Raw genomic sequence first — 22,036 nt, 5'->3', positions numbered from 1 at the left:
TCCGGGGGCCGGCAGGTCTTAGGGGGCAGTCTCTGGGGCGCAGGCAGTAAAAGCGGATCCGGCGTCAGGCTGAGGCAACAGGAGGCAGGCGACGAGCGGGAGCGGTCAATGGCGGGCGGCAGGTGAGGCTAAGGCCCGAGGCGGGCGGCAAGAGAGAGTAATAAGGTCACAGGCTAAGGTCAATTCTGAGAAACAGTCCGAGGGCAGGAAAGGAGAGGCGAAGACCATGATCCGAAACTGAAGCAGCAACTCGCACCACACCTAAAGGGTCATCGGTCCCGCTGCGGAGGCGAGGAGCGAGCGTCGGCACATTCTTTATAATCGGTCCCGGCATCTGATGTCATCCTCGAGCGCCGAGAGCCTTTTCCCCACCTCGGGCCCTTTAAATCAGCACGAGTCCAGCACGCGCACGCCTAAACGTGTCAGGAGGGAGAGGAAGCGCTGGTGTCATATTGTCGGGGGGGCCTGGGTGAGTGCGGCAGCTCGCTGAGCCATCCTGCGGCCTATATAAGATCACAGTATCTGTGTCCCCTAATAATGTTTTTTTCAGGACACATTAGGGGGCACAGGAGGACTCTGACAGGGGTGGTTTTTTTATTCAGATACCATGTGCATATCCCAGAAATTAGGCTCTTGTGTTTAAACAGGGAAAACAACCTAACGTTATTTAAAATCAAAAAAAACTCCTTGGGAGACATGGGCTTGGATTTAACCCCTCAAAGAGGCCATAGAGAATGGACAATCCAGGCCTATCATCCCAACAGGAGGCCATGCCCACACAATAATGGGACGCAAATGTGTGGCTCAACCTCTGTATCACAGCTTTGCAAATCTCCTCCAAAGAGGTAAATCTTGGACTGACAACCAGTGCGCCAAGGTCCTGAGATGTCGGGTTCCTGCTATGCCCTTCTAAGGCCAATCCTGTCCAAAGACAGGGAAACGCAAACTGCTATCCAGTTGGAAATGTATTTTCCATTTGTTATTTACAATTAAAGTGAAAATTAAAGATGGCTGCTCGTCTGTAACAGGTGTCCCCCTGCAGGCAGCGGAACAATTCAACCACACAAGCGGGCGTCGTCACTGGACGGCGCTGATGCGCAGCCTGCCCTCTCAGTGTTCGGAAAGACGCAGGACGTTTCTGAGCATGTGCAGATGTTTCCACGCTGCCACTTCCATGTGAGTCCCCTCAGTCAATTCACAAGCGAAGACTCAATTCTCCGGGAAAGAAAGTGGGATTGTGCAGCTGAACTGATCCTGCTCTCTACAGAGAACATGTTACAGGTAAGAACTGACTTCAGCCACACAAGCATGAATTCTCAAACTGAGGACTGTAACGTAACAACATTTCTTCCGTGACAAGTAATGGGGGATTTGTAACCTGGTGCTGAGAGGATGGAGGACAAGTTATTTATTATTTTCTTTTATATACCGTCGGTTTACATTCAGGTACTGTAGGTATTTCCCTATCCCCAGAGGGCTTACAATCTGACGGGCTGATACAGTACAGTGCGCTCCGTCTGCCATTGGACGCGCGTTTTACCTTACCCCTTATTCAGTAAGGGGCAGAAAACGCGCGTCCAACCCACGGCACCTAATAGCGCCCTCAACATGCAATTGCATGTTGAGGGCGCTATTAGGTATTCCCGCGCGATACAGAAAGTAAAATGTGCAGCCAAGCTGCACATTTTACTTTAAGAAATTAGCGCCGACCCAAAGGAAGGCGCTAATATCTTCAGGCACCGGGAAAGTGCACAGAAAAGCAGTAAAAACTGCTTTTCTGTGCACCCTCCGACTTAATATAAGAAAATTATTACTTACCTGCTAATTTTCGTTCCTGTAGTACCATGGATCAGTCCAGACAGTGGGTTATGTCCCCAATCCAGCAGATGGAGTCAGTCAAAGCTTCGAGGGGGCGTCACCATGAGTACTACTACCCCCTCTGCAGGAGTTCAGTATCGAGTATATCAAAGCCCGAGTAAACAAAGAACCCCCAAATTGGATCAAGTTTAAGTAACGGCAACAATCAGCCGCATAACCTAAGCAACAAAACCGTGCCCGTCCCACCAACGGGTGGGAGGTCAAGAGGTCAGCGTGTCAACCCCAAAACGGAACTGTGACAAACAGTGAAAAACTGAGAAATCGTGAGAGACAGGAAGTACTACCGTCCCGTAGAGGTAAAACAGTCGAGCAGGAGTAGGACCCAAATGCGGTGGGCGTCTGGACTGATCCATGGTACTACAGGAACGAAAATTAGCAGGTAAGTAATAATTTTCTTTTCCCTGTACGTACCTGGATCAGTCCAGACAGTGGGATGTACCCAAGCGTCCCTAAACCGGGTGGGGTCCTGCGAGACCCGCTCGTAGAACCTGCTCACCAAAGTGTCCAAAGACCGAGGAAGCGAGGTGAAGACGATAGTGTCTCGAGAACGTGTGTAACGATTTCCAGGTGGCCGCTCTACAGATTTCTTGAGAGGAGACCGAGCGGGTCTCCGCCCAAGAGGCCGCCTGAGAGCGTGTAGAATGCGCAACAATACCGGGCGGGGGAGTCCGCCCCACCCCGATGTAGGAAGCGGCAATTCCAGCCTTCAACCATCTGGCAATGGTCGTCTTCGAGGCCTGAGCTCCCTTCCGAGGACCGGACCAGAGGACGAAGAGATGGTCAGAGGTCCGGAACTCATTTGTAGCCTCCAGATAGAGGCGCAGAGTGCGCTTGACATTCAAGAGACCGAGAGACTTCGGCTCTGAGGAAGAGAAGGACGGCAACTCCACCGTCTGGTTCACATGGAATGCAGAAACCACCTTCGGAAGGAAGGAGGGAACGGTGCGAAGCGAAACTCCAGAGTCGGAGAAACGGAGATAGGGCTCTCTACACGACAGAGCCTGCAGCTCCGAGATGCGTCGAGCGAAACAGATGGCCACAAGAAATACAGTCTTGAGAGTGAGATCCTTTATCGTTGCGCTGCGCAGCGGCTCGAACGGTGGTCCCGACAGGGAGCGAAGCACAAGGTTAAGACGCCAGGAGGGACAAGGATTCCGCACCGGCGGTCGCATGTGCTTGACACCCTTGAGAAAACGGAGAATATCCGGGTGTTGTAGCAGAGAACCCCCGTCCCGCAGGAGCGAACCAAGGGCGGCCACCTGAACCCGGAGTGAATTGTAGGCAAGCCCCTTGTCCACCCCTGCTTGCAGAAACTGAAGGATCTGAGGAACCGAAGCCTCAGTGGGACTCGTGTTCAGTCCGGCACACCACAGCTCGAACACCTTCCAGACTCGCACATAGGCTACCGACGTCGAAGTCTTTCGAGAATGCAGCAGCGTTGACACTACCGCCTCCTGGTAGCCCCGGCGCCGAAGGCGGTGCCTCTCAAAAGCCAGGCCGCAAGACAGAAGAGTTCTGCCTGGTCGAAAAATACCGGGCCTTGGTGAAGGAGGCGGGGGAGATGTCCCAGACGGACGGGTCCGTCGATCACCAGTTGGAGCAGGTCCGCAAACCAAGGTCGTCTTGGCCACTCCGGAGCGACGAAGATCACCAGTCCCAGGTGGGCCTCTACGCGGCGGAGTAGTCTTCCCACCAGTGGCCACGGCGGGAACGCGTATAGAAGCAGGTTGGCCGGCCACGGGAGTACGAGAGTGTCCACGCCCTCCGCTCCACGCTCTCTCCGGCGGCTGAAGAACCGGGGAGCCTTGGTGTTTCGTGCGGACGCCATGAGATCGAGGTGGGGGGATCCCCACCGCCGGACGAGCAGCTGCATCGCCTCATCGGAGAGGGACCATTCCCCGGGATCCAAGAGCTGACGGCTGAGGAAATCCGCCTGTACATTGTCCACGCCCGCGATGTGCGAGGCCGCCAGGCGGGCCAGATGCCGCTCCACCCACTGCATCAGCATCTCTGCTTCGAGCGCGACCTGCGGACTGCGAGTGCCGCCCTGTCGGTTGATATAGGCCACCGTCGTCGCATTGTCCGATAAGATCCTGACCTCCCGGTTCCGGAGGAGTGGCAGGAAGTGCTGAAGCGCTAATCTGACCGCTCTGGTCTCCAGTCGATTGATGGACCACTTCGATTCCTCCGCGGACCACGTCCCTTGCGTGGCGCTGCGGTCACAGACCGCTCCCCATCCTACGAGACTGGCATCGGTGGTTACCACGACCCAATTTGGTAGATCGAGAGACATGCCGCGGGCCAAATTCTCCGGATTCATCCACCAGGTCAGACTGTTCCTGGCAAACTGCGGCAGAGGGAGGGGCACCTGGTAGTCCTGCGAAAGCGGCTTCCAACGGGATAGAAGCGCTCTCTGTAGAGGCCTGAGGTGCGCAAATGCCCAAGGGACCATGTCGATGGTGGAACCCATCACCCCTAGGAGCTGCAGATAGTCCCAGGAGGTGGGAACCGATAACGCAGAGAACCGTTGTATGTGTTCCCGCAGGGCTTGCCCCTTGTCCTGACGTAGAAAAACCGCGCCCAGACGGGTGTCGAAGGTCGCCCCCAAGAAATCCAAGCGCTGCGAGGGTACCAGGGAGCTCTTGGAGAAGTTCACCACCCATCCCAGGGACTGCAGAAACTCTATGACTCTGGCCACAGCCGCCTGTCCCTGCCGAAAAGACTTCGCTCGGATGAGCCAATCGTCCAGGTAAGGATGAACTAGAATCCCCTCCTTCCGCAAGGAAGCCGCTACCACCACCATGATCTTGGTGAAAGTGCGCGGAGCCGTTGCCAGCCCAAACGGGAGAGCCACAAACTGGAAATGTTGATCCAGGATCTTGAACAGTAGAAGACAGTGATGCTCCCGGCGAATGGGGATGTGGAGGTAGGCCTCCGTCAGGTCCAAGGAGGCCAGGAATTCCCCGCGATGTACCGCCGCGATCACTGACCGCAACGTTTCCATGTGGAACCGAACCACCCGGAGTGATTTGTTGACTTCCTTCAAGTCCAGGATGGGCCGGTAGGATCCGTCCTTCTTTGGTACCACGAAGTAGATGGAATAATGGCCCGAGCCCACCTCTCCGAAGGGCACGGGCGCAATGGCGCCTATCTCCCAAAGTCTGTCCAGGGTCAACTGCACCGCCCGTCGCTTGGTGTCCGAGCCGCAAGGGGAGAATATGAACCGTCCCTTTGGAGCGCGGACAAACTCCAACGCGTAACCTTGTCCGATGGTATCCAAGACCCACTGGTCCGAGGTGATCCGCGCCCACTCCTCGTAGAAGAACACCAGCCGCCCCCCAATCCTGGGGACGGCGGAGTGGGCGAGCTGAACATCATTGCGAGGACTTGGGAGAGGGTTGTCCAGCTGCGGGAGCGGGACGCACGGGGCGGCGCCCGCGAAAGGAGCGAGACCAGGGCTGAGACCTGGGGGCAGAGGGCCTGGCTGCCGCCGGTCTGTAGTTCCGGTTGCGCCCTGGCTCTGGTCCGAGAGGACGAAAATGCCCTGGTGGAGCAATATCTGTCTTCCGGCAGGCGATGAACCGCGTTTTCCCCCAGCGACTTGATGATTTGATCCAAATCCTCCCCGAACAGAAACTTGCCCCTGAATGGCAGGGAGCCCAGACTCGACTTGGAGGACGTGTCCGCTGCCCAATTGCGGAGCCATAGGAGGCGGCGAGCCGCTACCACCGAGGCCATGGAGCGGGCGAGGACCCGAAACAGGTCATAGGAGGCGTCAGCCCCATACGCAACCGCAGCTTCCAGTCTATCCGCCTGGGCGGCCTCCCCGGCCGGTAGGACCTGAGAGATGAGTAGCTGTTGCACCCAGAGAAGGCTGGCCCGCTGTGCCAGCGAACTACACATCACCGCCCGCAACCCTACCGCGGAGACCTCGAAGACCCTCTTGAGGAAGACTTCCAACTTGCGATCTTGCGCGTCTCTTAAGGCCGCTCCCCCCGTCACTGGGATGGTCGTCCTCTTCGTGACCGCTGTCACCGCGGAGTCCACTTTAGGTACCTTGATGAGATCGAGAAAATCCTCCGGCAGCGGATAAAGCCTCTCCATGGTCCGGCTGCCCTTAAAGGAAGCTTCCGGGACATCCCACTCCCCTGTGAGAAGCTGAAGAAAAGACTCGTGAATGGGAAAAGCCAGAGCTCTCGGCCTCCGGGCTGCCAAAACCGGATCCCCCTTCTTTGAGGAAGTGACCACAGCTGGCGCTACGGGAGCGGGCGGCTCCGGCGGTGGATCGAGGTCCAACTCCTTAATAACTTGTGGAAGTAGGTCATCCAGCTCTTCCCGCTGGAACAGACGCAGCGTGTGCGGATCATCACCCTCTGAAGTGGAGTCCCCTTGACCCGGATCCGCCGGGTCCGATCCAGGGGAACCTGGCCCTGTGCCCGCTGCCCCCGAGCCCACCGGGAGCCGGGACGCGAGCGGGAGGTAGGGGGGCCCCCACACCTGCCAGAGCGGGGGGGGGGGCCGGGGAAGGTAGCGAGGGCCGCGGAATCTTGTTTGGAGGAGGTCCCGTGGGAGCATCAAGGCCCTGCAGATATGCAGTGTGCATCAAAAGGATAAACTCCGGGGAAAACCCCGGTCTACCCGAGGGGGGCTCCGAGGGGGGGGGCCCCGGGGAACCCTGCCCCTGCGGGACTGTCTCCGGGTCCGATTCCGGGAGTAAGAGTGGAGGAGATTCCCCAGCATCCCCGGCCCCAAGCGCTGCCTGCTCCCCTTCAGGGCGCATAGTATGTAAGATGGCCGCCGTTCCCGCCAGGAATGGGGGAGGGGCCGGCCCCCGCCGCCCGGGCAAGCCTGTCAAACGAGGGAAATCGATGAGGGGCCGCGAGGTGCCTTCCCCCCTGGGGAGACACCTCGCACAGATGCCCTCCCTCGAAATCCGCGAGCCTGGCTCGCCGCAGGCAGAGCAGTGCGCTGGCCGCGGCATCGGAGCCGTCAAGGAAACAGTCCCGGCAGAGCCTCGGGGGGGGCCGAGAGCGGGAGCGCCACTGCGGGGGGGCCCGGACGGCCTGCACAACCCGCCGAAAACGAAACGGCACCGCGGGGGGGCCTTCCTGGCCGCGCGACCCGCCAACGACGATCTCCCCGCCTGCCTCCGCAGCCCACGAGGAGCCACGAAAATGGCCGCTGGCAAGGGAGAGAACGCGGAGAGGCCGGTCCTACTGGCCTCCGCGAGCCCCTCCGTCGAAGAAAAACTGCAGGGAAAGGAAACAAAACAACACTGCACTTACCCCGCTCGCAACGAGAGAAGAAGGAGAGAGCAGACAAACACAGAGGGAAGCCACGCCTCCCAATTAGAACCCTCTAACTCACTTTACACTTTTTTTTTTTTTTTTTTAAACAAACTTGATCCAAAAAGAAGTAGGCAGAGAGAAGAAAACCAGAAAAGCAATACAAGAAGTGCCTAAGGTAAGCGGGAGCAACCCGGATTCCCTACTCGCATCTGCTGGAGTCAGAAGATACTGAACTCCTGCAGAGGGGGTAGTAGTACTCATGGTGACGCCCCCTCAAAGCTTGTGCTGACTCCATCTGCTGGATTGGGGACATAACCCACTGTCTGGACTGATCCAGGTACATACAGGGAACATGGCGATATTAAGTCGGAGTCCCGAAGGGTAAAAAAAGTAAAATAAATAAATAAATAAAGATTTGAAGTCGGCCCGCGGCTGTTGGGTCGAAAACCGGACGCTCAATTTTGCCAACGTTGGTTCTCGAGCCCGCTGACAGCCATGGGCTCAGAAACCGGACAACGGCAAAATTGAGCGGCGGCTGTCAAACCCGCTGACAGCCACCGCTCCGGGCCTGTAAGTTTGTACCTGAGGCAATGGAGGGTAAAGTAACCTGGCCAAGGTCACAAGGAGCGACAGCAGGACTCAAACCCTGGTCTCCTGGTTCATAGCCCCCTGCTCTAACCACTAGGCCCGGGAGGCACGGGGGTTATCGCTCCCAAGTCTTCCAGGCGCCGAAGAGTTTCCCTCACCGCTACTCGCTTCTCTCGGCTCTTGCAAGGTGACACGAGAAACTTGTCTGCAGGAATCCGTGCAAAATCTAAAGCGTAACCTTGATTTATCACGCTGAGGACCCACTGGTCCGATGTTATTTTGGTCCATTCCTGGGAGAAAAGCGCCAACCTGGCTCCTACGTTTGGCACGACTGACGGGATCTGCCGAGAGGAATGGACCGTCCGCGTTTCATTGGGAAGCCTTAGACCCCGTACCCGACGAGGGTCCATCTTGCTTCCCAAACCTTTTGCCACGAAAGGACTGAGGCCACGAAGACGACCTGGAGGAGCCTGAATGGTAAGAGGAACCTGAAGATCTCTGAGGACGCGACCTTCTGTTCCCCCGGACCCGGGACCTGTTGGAGAAAGAGGTCCGAGACCTAGGCCTGTCCTCAGGCAGCTTAAATGCCTTGTTTTCTCCGAGCGATTGCATCAGGTCATCCAACTGCTTATCAAACAACAATTTCCCTTTAAACGGCAGCGAGCCAAGGTGAGCCTTAGAGGACCCATCTGCCACCCAACTGCGTAGCCAAAGGAGACGGCACACGGAAACCGCCGAGACCATGGCTCTGGCCAACATACGCAGCAGGTCATACAGAGCATCCGCGCTGTAAGCGATCACCGCCTCCAAACGATTCGCCTGAGCAGATTCCTCTTCCGAGAGACCTGCATTGGCCTGGAGCACCTGGGCCCAGCTCAAGCCCGCCCGCAGGGCAAAATTACTACAGATGGCTGTGCGGACCCCCAGAGCCAAAACCTCAAAAACCTTTTTAAGTTGAAGCTCCAGCTTCCTATCCTGAATATCCTTGAGTGCTGTGGCCCCTGTGACCGGAATAGTCGACCTCTTCGTTACTGCCGACACCGCTGCATCCACTCTGGGAAGGCGGAGGAGCTCCAGCGCGTCCTCTGGCAGCGGATAAAGCTTATCCATGGCCTTACTCACTTTCAGGCCCAACTCCGGAGTATCCCATTCCCGGAATAGTATGTCCGATGCCGAGAAGTGGAATGGGAAAGCCACTGCCGGACCAGTAAGGCCCAACAGCACCGGATCCATTTTGGCCCCCGGCCAGGACTCCACCAGTGGAGCATCCACACCAAGCTCCTGAAGAATGGCCGGAATGAGCGGGGCCAGTTCATCTTTCCTAAACAAGTGTACCACCTTCGGGTCATCACCATCCACCGCCGGCGTTCCTTTGCCGGTACCAGACTGGGCTGGCCCCTCTCCATTTCCCCGTCGGCCCCCCCCCAGGGTCCCTACGGGCGGGTCCGCCTCATCCGGTGACGTGGAGTCGGTGTCCGTGTCCTGAGGGATACCCCGCAAAGGGCGCTTCTCCTTAGGCGGGTCCGAGTTTCTCCGGGACCTATCCCTGGATTTCCTCTTCCGGGACCCCGACTGCCCATCCGAGCCCCCCGAGGCCAACTTCTTACCCGCTTTCCACCTGAAGATTTTGTGCTTCAGCACCTTGCGCAGAAGAAGCGAGAAATCCGATGAAAAAGAGGACTCCGAACAAGAAGATGCCTCCTCTAAACTATCTTCCACCGGAGACGCAGCCCCCCCCCCCCCCCCCCCCGGAGTGCCTCTGCTGCGGAGAAAGCGCGGGACGCATGCCGCCATTACCAGCAGCCAGCCGCGTGGCCTCCCGAACAACTCCCAAAATGGCCGCCGTTCCCACGCTGAGCGGGAATGGCTCTGCATTCCTTTCTGCGTTCTGCCCAACGCGCGGCGGCGATTGCGCCGGCCGAGACCAGCCCCCCCGACCGGCCTTGGACGGCCCTTCACCGCCCGAAACACAATTAGAGCAAACCCCATCACGCGCCAAGCCGCACGTGCGGCAGGAAGACCCCCTCGGCATCTGCCTCACGGCCGGAGCGCCAAACACCAATTAAAATTAAAATGAAGATTAAAATTAAATACCCGGATGCCCAATGAGACGAAGAACGGAGAGTCGGCACGGCAACCAAAGAAAAACACAAACAGTATTACTTTTTTTTTTTTTTTACTTGCCACTGCTGTCCCCGGTCCTGACACTCCTGCTCCAGCGGGGGTGAGTGAACCGGGCTCCCCAGTGTCACCCCCGACGCTGCTACCGGAAAAGGCCGGGTCCTCGACCCTTAGCAGCAGCCTCAACCAGGGGGGGATGGTCCCCTCAGAACCTTTCAACCCCCTGGGAGGGTGGAGGGGGGCTGGGTACCATGGGGGGAGGGGGAACCAGGAGGGTCTTCTTGAGCTGCATATGCACTGGGCGAACTGGTAGACTAACTGGTAAATCTGGTTAGTTCATTGCTGCGTGCATGTTATAAAATCCCAACTTACGCAAGAAAAATCTACACAAGTATCCTTGTAAAACTGAAAGCAGAAATACGGGGGTGTACGAGTTGCACACAATTATTTGGCTAATTTCCAACTTATTCAGCTACGCAGGTCCTCTCCTGCTACTTAGATGAACAAATTTTAACTTATTCGGATAAGTAGCGGCCCTTATCTGGCTATATTCCGATTTATCTGGGTAAGTGGCGGCAGGCGCTACGCGGCCAGATGAGTCTGAAAAGTGCTCCCTGCCCCTCTTAGTAGCGCTTCTCGGACTTCTTCGATTACTTGGCTCGCAGGGCTCGTGGTTCAGACATTTGTGCTGGTGATAAAATGCAGCAGCAAGTTTGCGTGCACCCATGTACACACATAAACGGGTGGACGCACGCAGCTCTGAAAGTGATCCTCGAGGTGAGGAATGCATGGGTGGAGCCGATCCGTAAGGCGGCTACTGAAACAGTAAACTTATCCTGGAGGAAAGGGGAGATAGTAAGGAGACTTTTAAATACCTGCACAGGAGGTGGACCTCGTTCAACAGAAAGCAATGAGACCCAGGAGCAATCTAAGTTTCGACTTAGTGTTTGGGTACTTGCCAGGTTCTTATGGCCTGGATTGGCCTCTGTTGGAAACAGGATGCTGGGCTTGATGGACCCTTGGTCTGACCCAGCATGGCATGTTCTTATGTTCTTAAGGAAATATTTCTTTACAGAAGGGGCAGAGGGACACGTGGAACAGCTTTCCCTGTGGAGGTGCTAGAGACAAGGATCATATCAGAATTCAAGAAAACACGGGAGGAAAACAGAAGATTTCAGAGGGAGAGGAAGGGACTATAAAGCTGAGCAGGTAATGTGGATGGGCCGTAGGGTCGTTATCTGCCGCCATTTTCTGTGTTTTTAAGTTAAATAAGTAAACTCGATGAAGGAGGACTTAGAAGATCACATTAGACGAGCGAGTGTGTGAGCAGTGTCGTATCAGATATACCATCACAACGGTTTACAATATTATAAGAAGAATAAAATACAATTACAGGGACAAAAAAATCAATAAAACTCAGATACATAGCAGCTGTATAAAATAAAAGTGATGAAACATACATTTTAAGCAGTAAAAATAATAAAAAGAAGAGAGCTAGGCTGGGCTGTTCTGCATAAGCAGAGCTGAATAAGCACGTTTTAGGCTCTTCCTTGAATTTTATTTTACCGGCTGGGCGTCTCAGATCCACTGGTAATGTGTTCCAGACTTTGGGGCCTAATAGAGAGATTGCTCGTTCTCTTACTTGTCTTAGGTGTGCTGAGTTCACTGAAGGAATCGTTTACAGGCCTTTGCTGGCCGACCTAAGGTTTCTCTGGGCGGTGTGCAATCGAATAGCCACATTTAACCAGTCGGTTCGTTCGCCGTAAATAATTCTGTGTAGGATGCAGGCTGTGTTTTGTATTGCGTACGATATTTGACAGGTAACCAGCGTAACGAAATCAAAATGGGCGTAATGTGGTGGCATTTTTTGCTGCCTGTTAAAACTCTAACGGCTGCAGTCTGTAGGACTTGTAGAGGACGAATTGTGGATAAAAGGAAGACCAAATAGAAGGGAATTACAGTCGTCCATACTGGAAAAAAATCAGCGACTGTAGTACTGCTCTAAAATCCTTTTGTTCAAGCAGAGATTTCAGCCGTAGAAGGGTGAGAAGTTTATAAAAGCCTTCTTTCAATTTGATTGATTATATGTTTTTTAAAACTCAAACCAGTGTCTAATAAGACTCCGAGATCACGAACATGGTCAGCTTGTTTATCTTTTGTTGATTTTTTTAATGGGATCGGTGAAATTTCTTCATTTCTTTTCCAGCAAAATGATTTCGGTTTTATCCATATTTAGCACAAGTTTCATATGAGAAAGGAGCTGATTTATAATATTGAGGTAAACTGCAATTAATTTATATGTTTTATCAATTGTATTCTCCATCGGGATCAACATTTGAATGGCGTCCGCGTAGATATAAGAGTTCAGGCCTAGACCAGCAAGCAGATGCCATACCGGCCCTAAATAAACGTGGAAAAGGGTGGCTGAAGGGGCAGAGCCTGTGGGTCCCCGGTTTCGAAGGGGAATCTTTTTTGACCTGGTATTTTTGACCTTTACTTGAAATGAACGATTTGTAAGAAAGGAGGAAAGCCATTTTAAGGCAGTTTCAGCGAGTCCTATCTCAGTCAGACGATCACAGAGTATTTTATATGATCTACTGGGTGGAAAGCTGCAGGTAGATCTGAAAGCAGCAAACAGCACCTCTGACCACTGTCAAAGCCTCTTAGGACAGGATCCACGTTTCAGTATTAAAATGTTTTCTAAACCCAAACTGCTTTGGGAAGAGATTATTATTAGTTTCCAGTTGGTTCGTTAGATGTTTCTGCACCACCTTTTCTATTAATTTGGCAATGAAGAGCAGATTGGCAATCGGCCGGTAGTTATTTAACTCTGCTGAATCGAGATTTGGTTTTTTTAGTACAGGTTTTATTACAGCTCACTTGAGTATGTCAGGTAGGTTGCCTTCAAATTATTGACACCATTGAGTGCTATTACGGGAATAGAGTCAGTTGGGTGGCGTGCAAGGTTTACACTATTTATAAGGTTTTCTATCTCCATTGCAGTGGTCATTTTAAAAGCACTCCATTTATTTATTTTACTTATTTAGTAGTTTTTACATACCGATGAACGTTGGGAACATCTCATCGGTTCACAATAAACAGAATGCAGCGCAACAGGCTTTACATTGAAACACGGAACTAGGAGCATAAAATTAAGTAACAGTAAGATAACAGATAATAAAATAAAATAAAGACAAGTTACATAGCATAATATATAACAAAAAGCAGATAGGGGTATTGGAGTTCATTTTTATTTCTTGCTTTGATGATGATGATGTAACAATTTTATTCTTAAAGAAATTTCATCACATTTTTCTTCTTATCCTGGGTCGCAGATTTTGTCAAATGTTTAACTATAGTGAAGAGTGTTTTTGGATTAAAGTTTTGAATTTTCTTAGAATACTCTTTTTTTTTTGTGTCGTCAATGATTTTCTTATAATGGCCAAGAGAAGCAGGATAGATACCTAGAGTATGAACATTTTTATTTTCCCTCCAGTTTTTTTCTAATTTCCTAAGGGATTTTTTTGCAGTGTTTATTATCTTATTGTACCATGGGTGGTATTTATTTTTGTTGGTCTAATGGTTTTTGTTCTGAATGGGCTTATCTCGTCAGCGATGGTAGTTGAGGAATCGCATTCGTACTATTAGATAGATCAATAGGTTGTATTAAGTTTTCTAAACTCGCTTTCGAGGTCCTGTGTTTTGAAACGAGCTCGGAAAGTTATTGAGAGAGGATCTATATTAACCTGCTTTCGGTTTAATTTAACTTCTGCGTGCACTAGAAAATGATCAGACCAGAGAACCATAGCTCAGACTGGATACAGCGTAGTTGATGATAAAAAACCTAGTGACCACAGCACCCAACATCAGAAAAGGACCCGTCCAGTCTGCCCGCTCGCAAGATAACACTCCTCATCTAACACAGTATTTACCACCCTTCTGCTTTCTACTTTACCTTCTTCCTGGTCAGCCGCACATGCAAGATCCCCTGTTTAGTTCCCTCCCAGCACCCCTCCCTTCCCAGGGTCTGTAATAAGCCACCAATACTAGCACAAGTCCTTCCCCCAAACATCGGGCTGCCCGGGGCCCCTAAGGCTAGGCTCCCTCTTCCCAGCCCTACGGACGCCACAGGAACCACGGCCACCTCCGGGAGGGCCAGTTACCGCACTCCTAGCCCCCTCAAGGCTCTGCCACCTTCTCCCGGCTCCTTACCCAGCACAGAAAAGCAGCGCAGGACCTCGGTGTGATTCTTTAAAACCAGGGAACTGTTCGAATCCAGGGCGTTGCCAATCTGTGAGGAGAAAGACAGAAACTGAACTGGTGGCAGGACAGGTCAAGACCTCAAGGGCAGAGGCAGCCTGCGAGGGGCTGAGAATTTTTATAGCAATCAGCGGAAATGCACATCATTTTACACTATCTGGCTTTACTATTTAATATTTATTTTACCGATTGCTTTATTAATGTGCCTATAACAAGACTAATAACGTAAAGCCGGTAAGGCATGCACACGTACAGCTCAGCCTCTTCCAGTGCTGCTAAAGTGCACACAATTCACTTTTGTGCACACCTGCAAGTTTCAAAGTACATTACAAAACATAGCCTAACCTACGCAATAAAAGCATCCCTGCCCATCCCAGCCCAATATCCCCTGCGCCGGTCTCACAACGTCCCCCTCTGTCCCTGATCACAAAGATCCCAGATCAGCACAGCAAGCTTCGCCGTTCATCATTACTTACGCAAGGAGTTTCTCCATTGGGTTACAGAAGGAGCATCTGGAGACAAATGCATTTCTTCCCTAATAATTGTATTTTTAATGAGGAGGATTTCTATCTTTCTGCATTCTCTATGTCAAACCATTCAACCAGTTCCTTAAAAGTCAGACTTCCATGCTGCAAGCACTTACTATAGTGCCTAAACAGAGGATACCCGCAGACTTACACCATGGAGAATCTATCCCAGAATATATACTCCAGAAACCTCAGTACCCTATCCTCCTCCTCTAAAACATGAAATATCAATTCCAATCCTTTAGTTTTCCAAGTCTGAAAACTTTTACAGTGCATACCTGGAGAAAAATCACAGTTACCCTGCATGAGCAAATAAGCAGATACTCTGTAAGTGATCTTCAGGTCAGAACATCACCATCTCCATGGTTTTAGTCCTGCCTTAATCAAAGCGCTATATTTAAAAATGGGAGCATGGAGGATATATCACAAACCCACAGGACACACCAAAGATCTTTCCATATGCAAAGGTGTGCACACCTGGTACCCGCCAGGGCCAGCCCTAGGCTTAACCGGCGTCCTGTGCAAAAACTGAACTTAGCATCCCCTGCCTACCACCTTCACCAACACCACCACAAGTACACACAGGGTCAGCTCTAGGCTAACCAGCGTCCTGTGCAAAACTGAACTTAGCATCCCCTGCCTACCACCTTCACCAACACCACCACAAGTGCACACAGGGCCAGCTCTAGGCTAACCAGCGTCCTGTGCAAAAACTGAACTTAGCATTCCCCTGCCTACCACCTTCACCAACACCACAAGTGCACACAGGGCCAGCTCTAGGGTAACCAGCGTCCTGTGCAAAACTGAACTTAGCATCCCCTGCCTACCACCTTCATCAACACCACCACAAGTACACACAGGGCCAGCTCTAGGGTAACCAGCGTCCTGTGCAAAACTGAACTTAGCATCCCCTGCCTACCACCTTCATCAACACCACCACAAGTACACACAGGGTAGGCTCTAGGCTAACCAGCGTCCTGTGCAAAACTGAACTTAGCATCCCCTGCCTACCACCTTCATCAACACCACCACAAGTACACACAGGGCCAGCTCTAGGCTAACCAGCGTCCTGTGCAAAAACTGAACTTAGCATTCCCCTGCCTACCACCTTCACCAACACCACAAGTGCACACAGGGCCAGCTCTAGGGTAACCAGCGTCCTGTGCAAAACTGAACTTAGCATCCCCTGCCTACCACCTTCATCAACACCACCACAAGTACACACAGGGTAGGCTCTAGGCTAACCAGCGTCCTGTGCAAAACTGAACTTAGCATCCCCTGCCTACCACCTTCATCAACACCACCACAAGTGCACACAGGGCCAGCTCTAGGCTAACCAGCGTCCTGTGCAAAACTGAACTTAGCATCCCCTGCCTACCACCTTCACTAACACCACAAGTGCACACAGGGCCAGCTCGAGGCTAACCAGCGTCCTGTGCAAAACTGAACTTAGCATCCCCTGCCTACCACCTTCACCAACACCACAAGTACACACAGGGTCAGCTCTAGGCTAACCAGCGTCCTGTGCAAAACTGAACTTAGCATCCCCTGCCTACCACCTTCATCAACACCACCACAAGTACACACAGGGCCAGCTCTAGGCTAACCAGCGTCCTGTGCAAAAACTGAACTTAGCACCCCCTGCCTACCACCTTCATCAACACCACCACAAGTGCACACAGGGCCAGCTCTAGGCTAACCAGCGTCCTGTGCAAAACTGAACTTAGCACCCCCTGCCTACCACCTTCATCAACACCACCACAAGTGCACACAGGGCAGCTCTAGGCTAACCAGCGTCCTGTGCAGAAACTGAACTTAGCATCCCCTGCCTACCACCTTCCCCAACACCACCACAAGTGCACACAGGGCCAGCTCTAGGCTAACCAGCGTCCTGTGCAAAACTGAACTTAGCGCCCCCTGCCTACCACCTTCATCAACACCACAAGTGCACACAGGGCCAGCTCTAGGGTAACCAGCGTCCTGTGCAAAACTGAACTTAGCACCCCCTGCCTACCACCTTCACTAACACCACAAGTGCACACAGGGCCAGCTTGAGGCTAACCAGCGTCCTGTGCAAAACTGAACTTAGCATCCCCTGCCTACCACCTTCACCAACACCACAAGTGCACACAGGGCCAGCTCTAGGCTAACCAGCGTCCCGTGCAAAACTGAACTTAGCATCCCCTGCCTACCACCTTCATCAACACCACCACAAGTGCACACAGGGCAGCTCTAGGCTAACCAGCGTCCTGTGCAGAAACTGAACTTAGCATTCCCCTGCCTACCACCTTCATCAACACCACAAGTGCACACAGCGTCAGCTCTAGGGTAACCAGCGTCCTGTGCAAAACTGAACTTAGCATCCCCTGCCTACCACCTTCACCAACACCACAAGTGCACACAGAGCCAGCTCTAGGCTAACCAGCGTCCTGTGCAAAACTGAACTTAGCACCCCAGCCTACCACCTTCACCAACACCACAAGTGCACACAGGGCCAGCTCTAGGCTAACCAGCGTCCTGTGCAAAACTGAACTTAGCATCCCCCTGCCTACCACCTTCACCAACACCACCACAAGTGCACACAGGGCCAGCTCTAGGCTAACCAGCGTCCTGTGCAAAACTGAACTTAGCACCCCCTGCCTACCACCTTCACCAATACCACAAGTGCACACAGGGCCAGCTCTAGGCTAACCAGCGTCCTGTGCAGAACTGAACTTAGCACCCCCTGCCTACCACCTTCACCAACACCACCACAAGTGCACACAGGGCCAGCTCTAGGCTAACCAGCGTCCTGTGCAAAACTGAACTTAGCACCCCCTGCCTACCACCTTCACCAACACCACAAGTGCACACAGGGCCAGCTCTAGGCTAACCAGCGTCCTGTGCAAAACTGAACTTAGCACCCCCTGCCTACCACCTTCACCAACACCACAAGTGCACACAGGGCCAGCTCTAGGCTAACCAGCGTCCTGTGCAAAACTGAACTTAGCATCCCCTGCCTACCACCTTCACCAACACCACCACAAGTGCACACAGGGCCAGCTCTAGGCTAACCAGCGTCCTGTGCAAAACTGAACTTAGCATCCCCTGCCTACCACCTTCACCAACACCACAAGTGCACACAGGGCCAGCTCTAGGCTAACCAGCGTCCTGTTCAAAACTGAACTTAGCATCCCCTGCCTACCACCTTCATCAACACCACCACAAGTGCACACAGGGCCAGCTCTAGGCTAACCAGCGTCCTGTGCAAAACTGAACTTAGCATCCCCTGCCTACCACCTTCACCAACACCACAAGTGCACACAGGGCCAGCTCTAGGCTAACCAGCGTCCTGTGCAAAACTGAACTTAGCATCCCCCTGCCTACCACCTTCATCAACACCACCACAAGTGCACACAGGGCCAGCTCTAGGCTAACCAGCATCCTGTGCAAAACTGAACTTAGCATCCCCTGCCTACCACCTTCACCAACACCACAAGTGCACACAGGGCCAGCTCTAGGGTAACCAGCGTCCTGTGCAAAACTGAACTTAGCATCCCCCTGCCTACCACCTTCATCAACACCACCACAAGTGCACACAGGGCCAGCTCTAGGCTAACCAGCGTCCTGTGCAAAAACTGAACTTAGCATCCCCTGCCTACCACCTTCATCAACACCACCACAAGTGCACACAGGGCCAGCTCTAGGCTAACCAGCGTCCTGTGCAAAACTGAACTTAGCATCCCCTGCCTACCACCTTCACCAACACCACAAGTGCACACAGGGCCAGCTCTAGGCTAACCAGCGTCCTGGGTGAAAATCATTGATGGTGCCCCCTCCCCCACAAGATTGCCATGTATTAGCAATAGCGGGCACACTCTCTCTCTGCCCCCGACTTCAGCCCTCTCCCCATTGCCCCCTCACTCCAGTACTGTCCTAAGAAACATAAAAATACACATTCTCTAGATACAGAAATGCTGCACCTACAGGACAAGGCATTTTTCATGTTCTATCAATCATGAATCCCTGGATCACCCATCGCCAGCAGAACTGAGCCAAAAAACCTCCAACGCAAACTTCAAAATGTGTCTAAATAACCAAGACATAGAGCAGACCCCTAGACTAGATGTACCGTGGCTGTGAGGCATTGCAAGAAAACCTCCTTGTGAGGGAGACTACAGGAAGCTCCCTCCCTTAAGGACCAGCCCCGCAAGTCTCCCCTCTCCGTACCCTAAGGATCAGGGCCCTGGGGAGCAGGCAGGAACCCCGCCATGCTTAATGTCCGGGAGCTACCAGTTCTGCAGGCGGAGCTGCATTTCACCGTAAAGACATCTGCACCTAAGGGAACAGCCAGAATCTGCCGCCTCTTTCCTAAGCCATGAGCAGCCACATTGCCACGCTCCCAAGGATGCCACATGCAATAAAGAAAGCCCTGGCCAGTTCCAGCCACCCAGCAAAACTATTTTTACAATTATCTTACAGCACTGCATCGACAGGTTTAGAAAATGGATACAAAATCTTATTCAGATGATATTTAACACCTCAAAGATTACACACAATATACCCACAGGTCTCAGAAACCTGTTGGAGACAAATACAGAATAAAGAGATCATAAAGCAAAAACCGAAATGTGCAGACAAAAGCTGAACTGGGAACCACAACAAGCCAGACGCTGTATGCAGCGCAACATTACCATACCTCACAAAACATCAAACAACAAAGTCAAGAAATATAAACCAGCAATAATAGCAAAACCAATACTATTAAAAAGAATAAAAATTTCAAAACATCTGACGAATAGAACATCCAATAATTAAAATCATATCATCAATTTCCCAAAACACCAATAAATTATTTCAAAACAGCAGAAACATCAAATAGCACCCAAGAATTAAAACTATTAAGGCTAAAATAATCTCCTGCTCTCCACACCTGGGATCTTTTGATTTCCAATCATCCTGAGGTTGTCCTGGATTAGTTTTGGGGGGGGGGGGGGGGGGGAAGAGTGCATAAACTTTACCCTCTCTCTCTTCTCCATACACAAACTCTAACACATGCCTATTCTCTTTCACGCATTCACACACACACATCAGAGCTGTCTCTCTCCCCTTCACACACAGACACTCTTTCATACTCGGTGGCTCTCTATTGTTCACACAAGGGCACTCTCTCACACTCAGTGGCTCTCCCTCCCTCAAACACACACACACACATTCACATTCAGTGGCTCTCATAAAACACAGGCACACACATACACACTGACTCTCTCACTCTCCTTCACACACAGGCATTATCTCATATTCAGTGGCTTGCTCACTCACACACACACAGGCTCAGGGCCTTCCCCTCTCTCACACACACACACAGGCTCAGGGCCTTCCCCTCTCTCACACACACACACAGGCTCAGGGCCTTCCCCCTCTCTCTCACACACAGGCTCAGGGCCTTCCCCTCTCTCACACACACACAGGCTCAGGGCCTTCCCCTCTCTCACACACACACAGGCTCAGGGCCTTCCCCTCTCTCACACACACACAGGCTCAGGGCCTTCCCCTCTCTCACACACACACAGGCTCAGGGCCTTCCCCTCTCTCACACACACACAGGCTCAGGGCCTTCCCCTCTCTCTCACACACAGGCTCAGGGCCTTCCCCTCTCTCTCACACACAGGCTCAGGGCCTTCCCCTCTCTCTCACACACACAGGCTCAGGGCCTTCCCCTCTCTCTCACACACACAGGCTCAGGGCCTTCCTCTCTCTTTTCCATCTCTTCGTCATGCTGCAGTCACGGGTCCTTTCTTCTTCGGCCACTGCAGTATGGCCTTTGCGATGGCCTGCTGGGACTTGTCTTCAGCTGCCAATGAGATGAGCTCCGCTGGTGGCTGCAGGGGCTTCTCTCGTCCTTGGCTTGCCAGCTCAGGGACTTTCTTTGTAGTGGGGCCGTAAAAGGAGTCACGTTTGATGCAACATCATCTCCTGCTGCCATGGGGCCGATCTCATGATAAGAGCTATGAGATCGACCCTGTTCACTTAAAGACGACTCTGCTGCCAGCTATGAGGGCAAGGAAATGGATCACGTGGATGAGAGCCACATCGGCTCAGAAATGGTTTTGGTTTCTCTCTGCAAGAAAATAGATTAGGGCTGGGTATTCACTGAATCCCCTGACGGCCACTGCTGTCCACGGAGAATTCTGGGCTCCACATTAGGAGTCACCACCCAGAAAAAGCACCTGGAATCACTCTGCACAATGCACTGAAATCCTCAGCTCAGTATGCAGAGGAGGTGAAGAAAGCAAACAGAAATGAAAATTGGTTCTTACCTGCTAATTTTCGTTCCTGTAATACCATAGATCAGTCCAGAAAAGTGGGGTTTGCTTCCCTACCAGCAGATGGAGACAGAGAACAATTAGAACTTTGGGCACTGCTATATAACGAGAGAGCCACCTGCAGTCCCTCAGTATTGACCTGTACCCAAGCCCATGCTAACAGAACTAAATAACGAAGGGTAGCACCCAACCAAATTTCCATACTACCACTTTGCTGCTGGCAAAATCCAGACCGAACAACTGCTAAAAACTGCTCCATGAATTATGTCTGCAAAAAAGGAGCTTCAACAAAAAAAAACTTAAGCAGGTTCTGACCAAGACAGTCTTTCGGTATCTGAAGAAAGGGGTGGGCCTTTGGACTGATCTGTGGTATTACAGGAATGAAAATTAACAGATAAGAACCAATTTTCCTTTCCTGAACATACCCAGATCAGTCTAGACAAGTGGGATGTACCAAAGCAATCCTACACTGGGCGGGAACCCGAAAGACCCGCACGAAGCACACTCTCCCCGAAGGATGGTTCATCAGAAGCCTTAACGTCCAATCGGTAATGTTTCATAAAAGTGTGAATAGACGACCACACTGCCGCCCTACAGATCTCCTGAGGTGACAGTAACTGACACTCTGCCCAGGAAGTAGCCTGAGCCCTAGTGAAATGAGCTCTGAGACCCAAAGGCACCTGACACCCTTGGGCTATGTATGCCGCGCAAATGGCTTCCTTAATCCACTGAGATATGGTCGCCTTTGACGCTTTGTCCCCCTTCTTTCGGCAACCAAAGAGAACGAACAAATGATCGGAACATCTCACGTCATTGGTAACCTCCAGATAACACAATAAGACGTGCCGCACATCCAAAAGATGAAGGTCTCTGTTCTGAGAAGACTCCCGGGACCAGGTAGGGAACCCTGGAAGCTCCACAGTTTGATTGACATGAAAGGCTGAAACCACCATAGGGACAAAAGGACAGAACCGTACTTAACGATACCTTAACGTTGTAAATCCGAAGAAAAGGATCCCGACAAGTCAGAGCCTGTAACTCTGAGATCCGACGGGCCGAGCAAATGGCC

The 22,036-nt window shown here is 52.2% G+C and overlaps 1 protein-coding gene across 1 annotated transcript in view; it reads right to left on the bottom strand.

Annotated features, from left to right (window-relative positions):
• The window catches only part of MROH1 (maestro heat like repeat family member 1), a gene marked incomplete in the record, with an annotated part of 402,473 nt that overhangs the window by 297,595 nt on the left and 82,842 nt on the right, over positions 1–22,036 (bottom strand). The window contains 1 exon segment of the mRNA XM_029592292.1: positions 14,088–14,166. Coding sequence (XP_029448152.1) covers positions 14,088–14,166 — 79 coding nt within the window.

The sequence above is a fragment of the Rhinatrema bivittatum genome, chromosome 2 (genome assembly GCF_901001135.1).
Source record: "Rhinatrema bivittatum chromosome 2, aRhiBiv1.1, whole genome shotgun sequence".
In the NCBI taxonomy this organism is placed as follows: Eukaryota; Metazoa; Chordata; class Amphibia; order Gymnophiona; family Rhinatrematidae; genus Rhinatrema; species Rhinatrema bivittatum.
The sequence above is the reverse complement of the archived record's forward strand: the minus strand, read 5'-3'. Positions and strand labels throughout refer to the sequence as shown.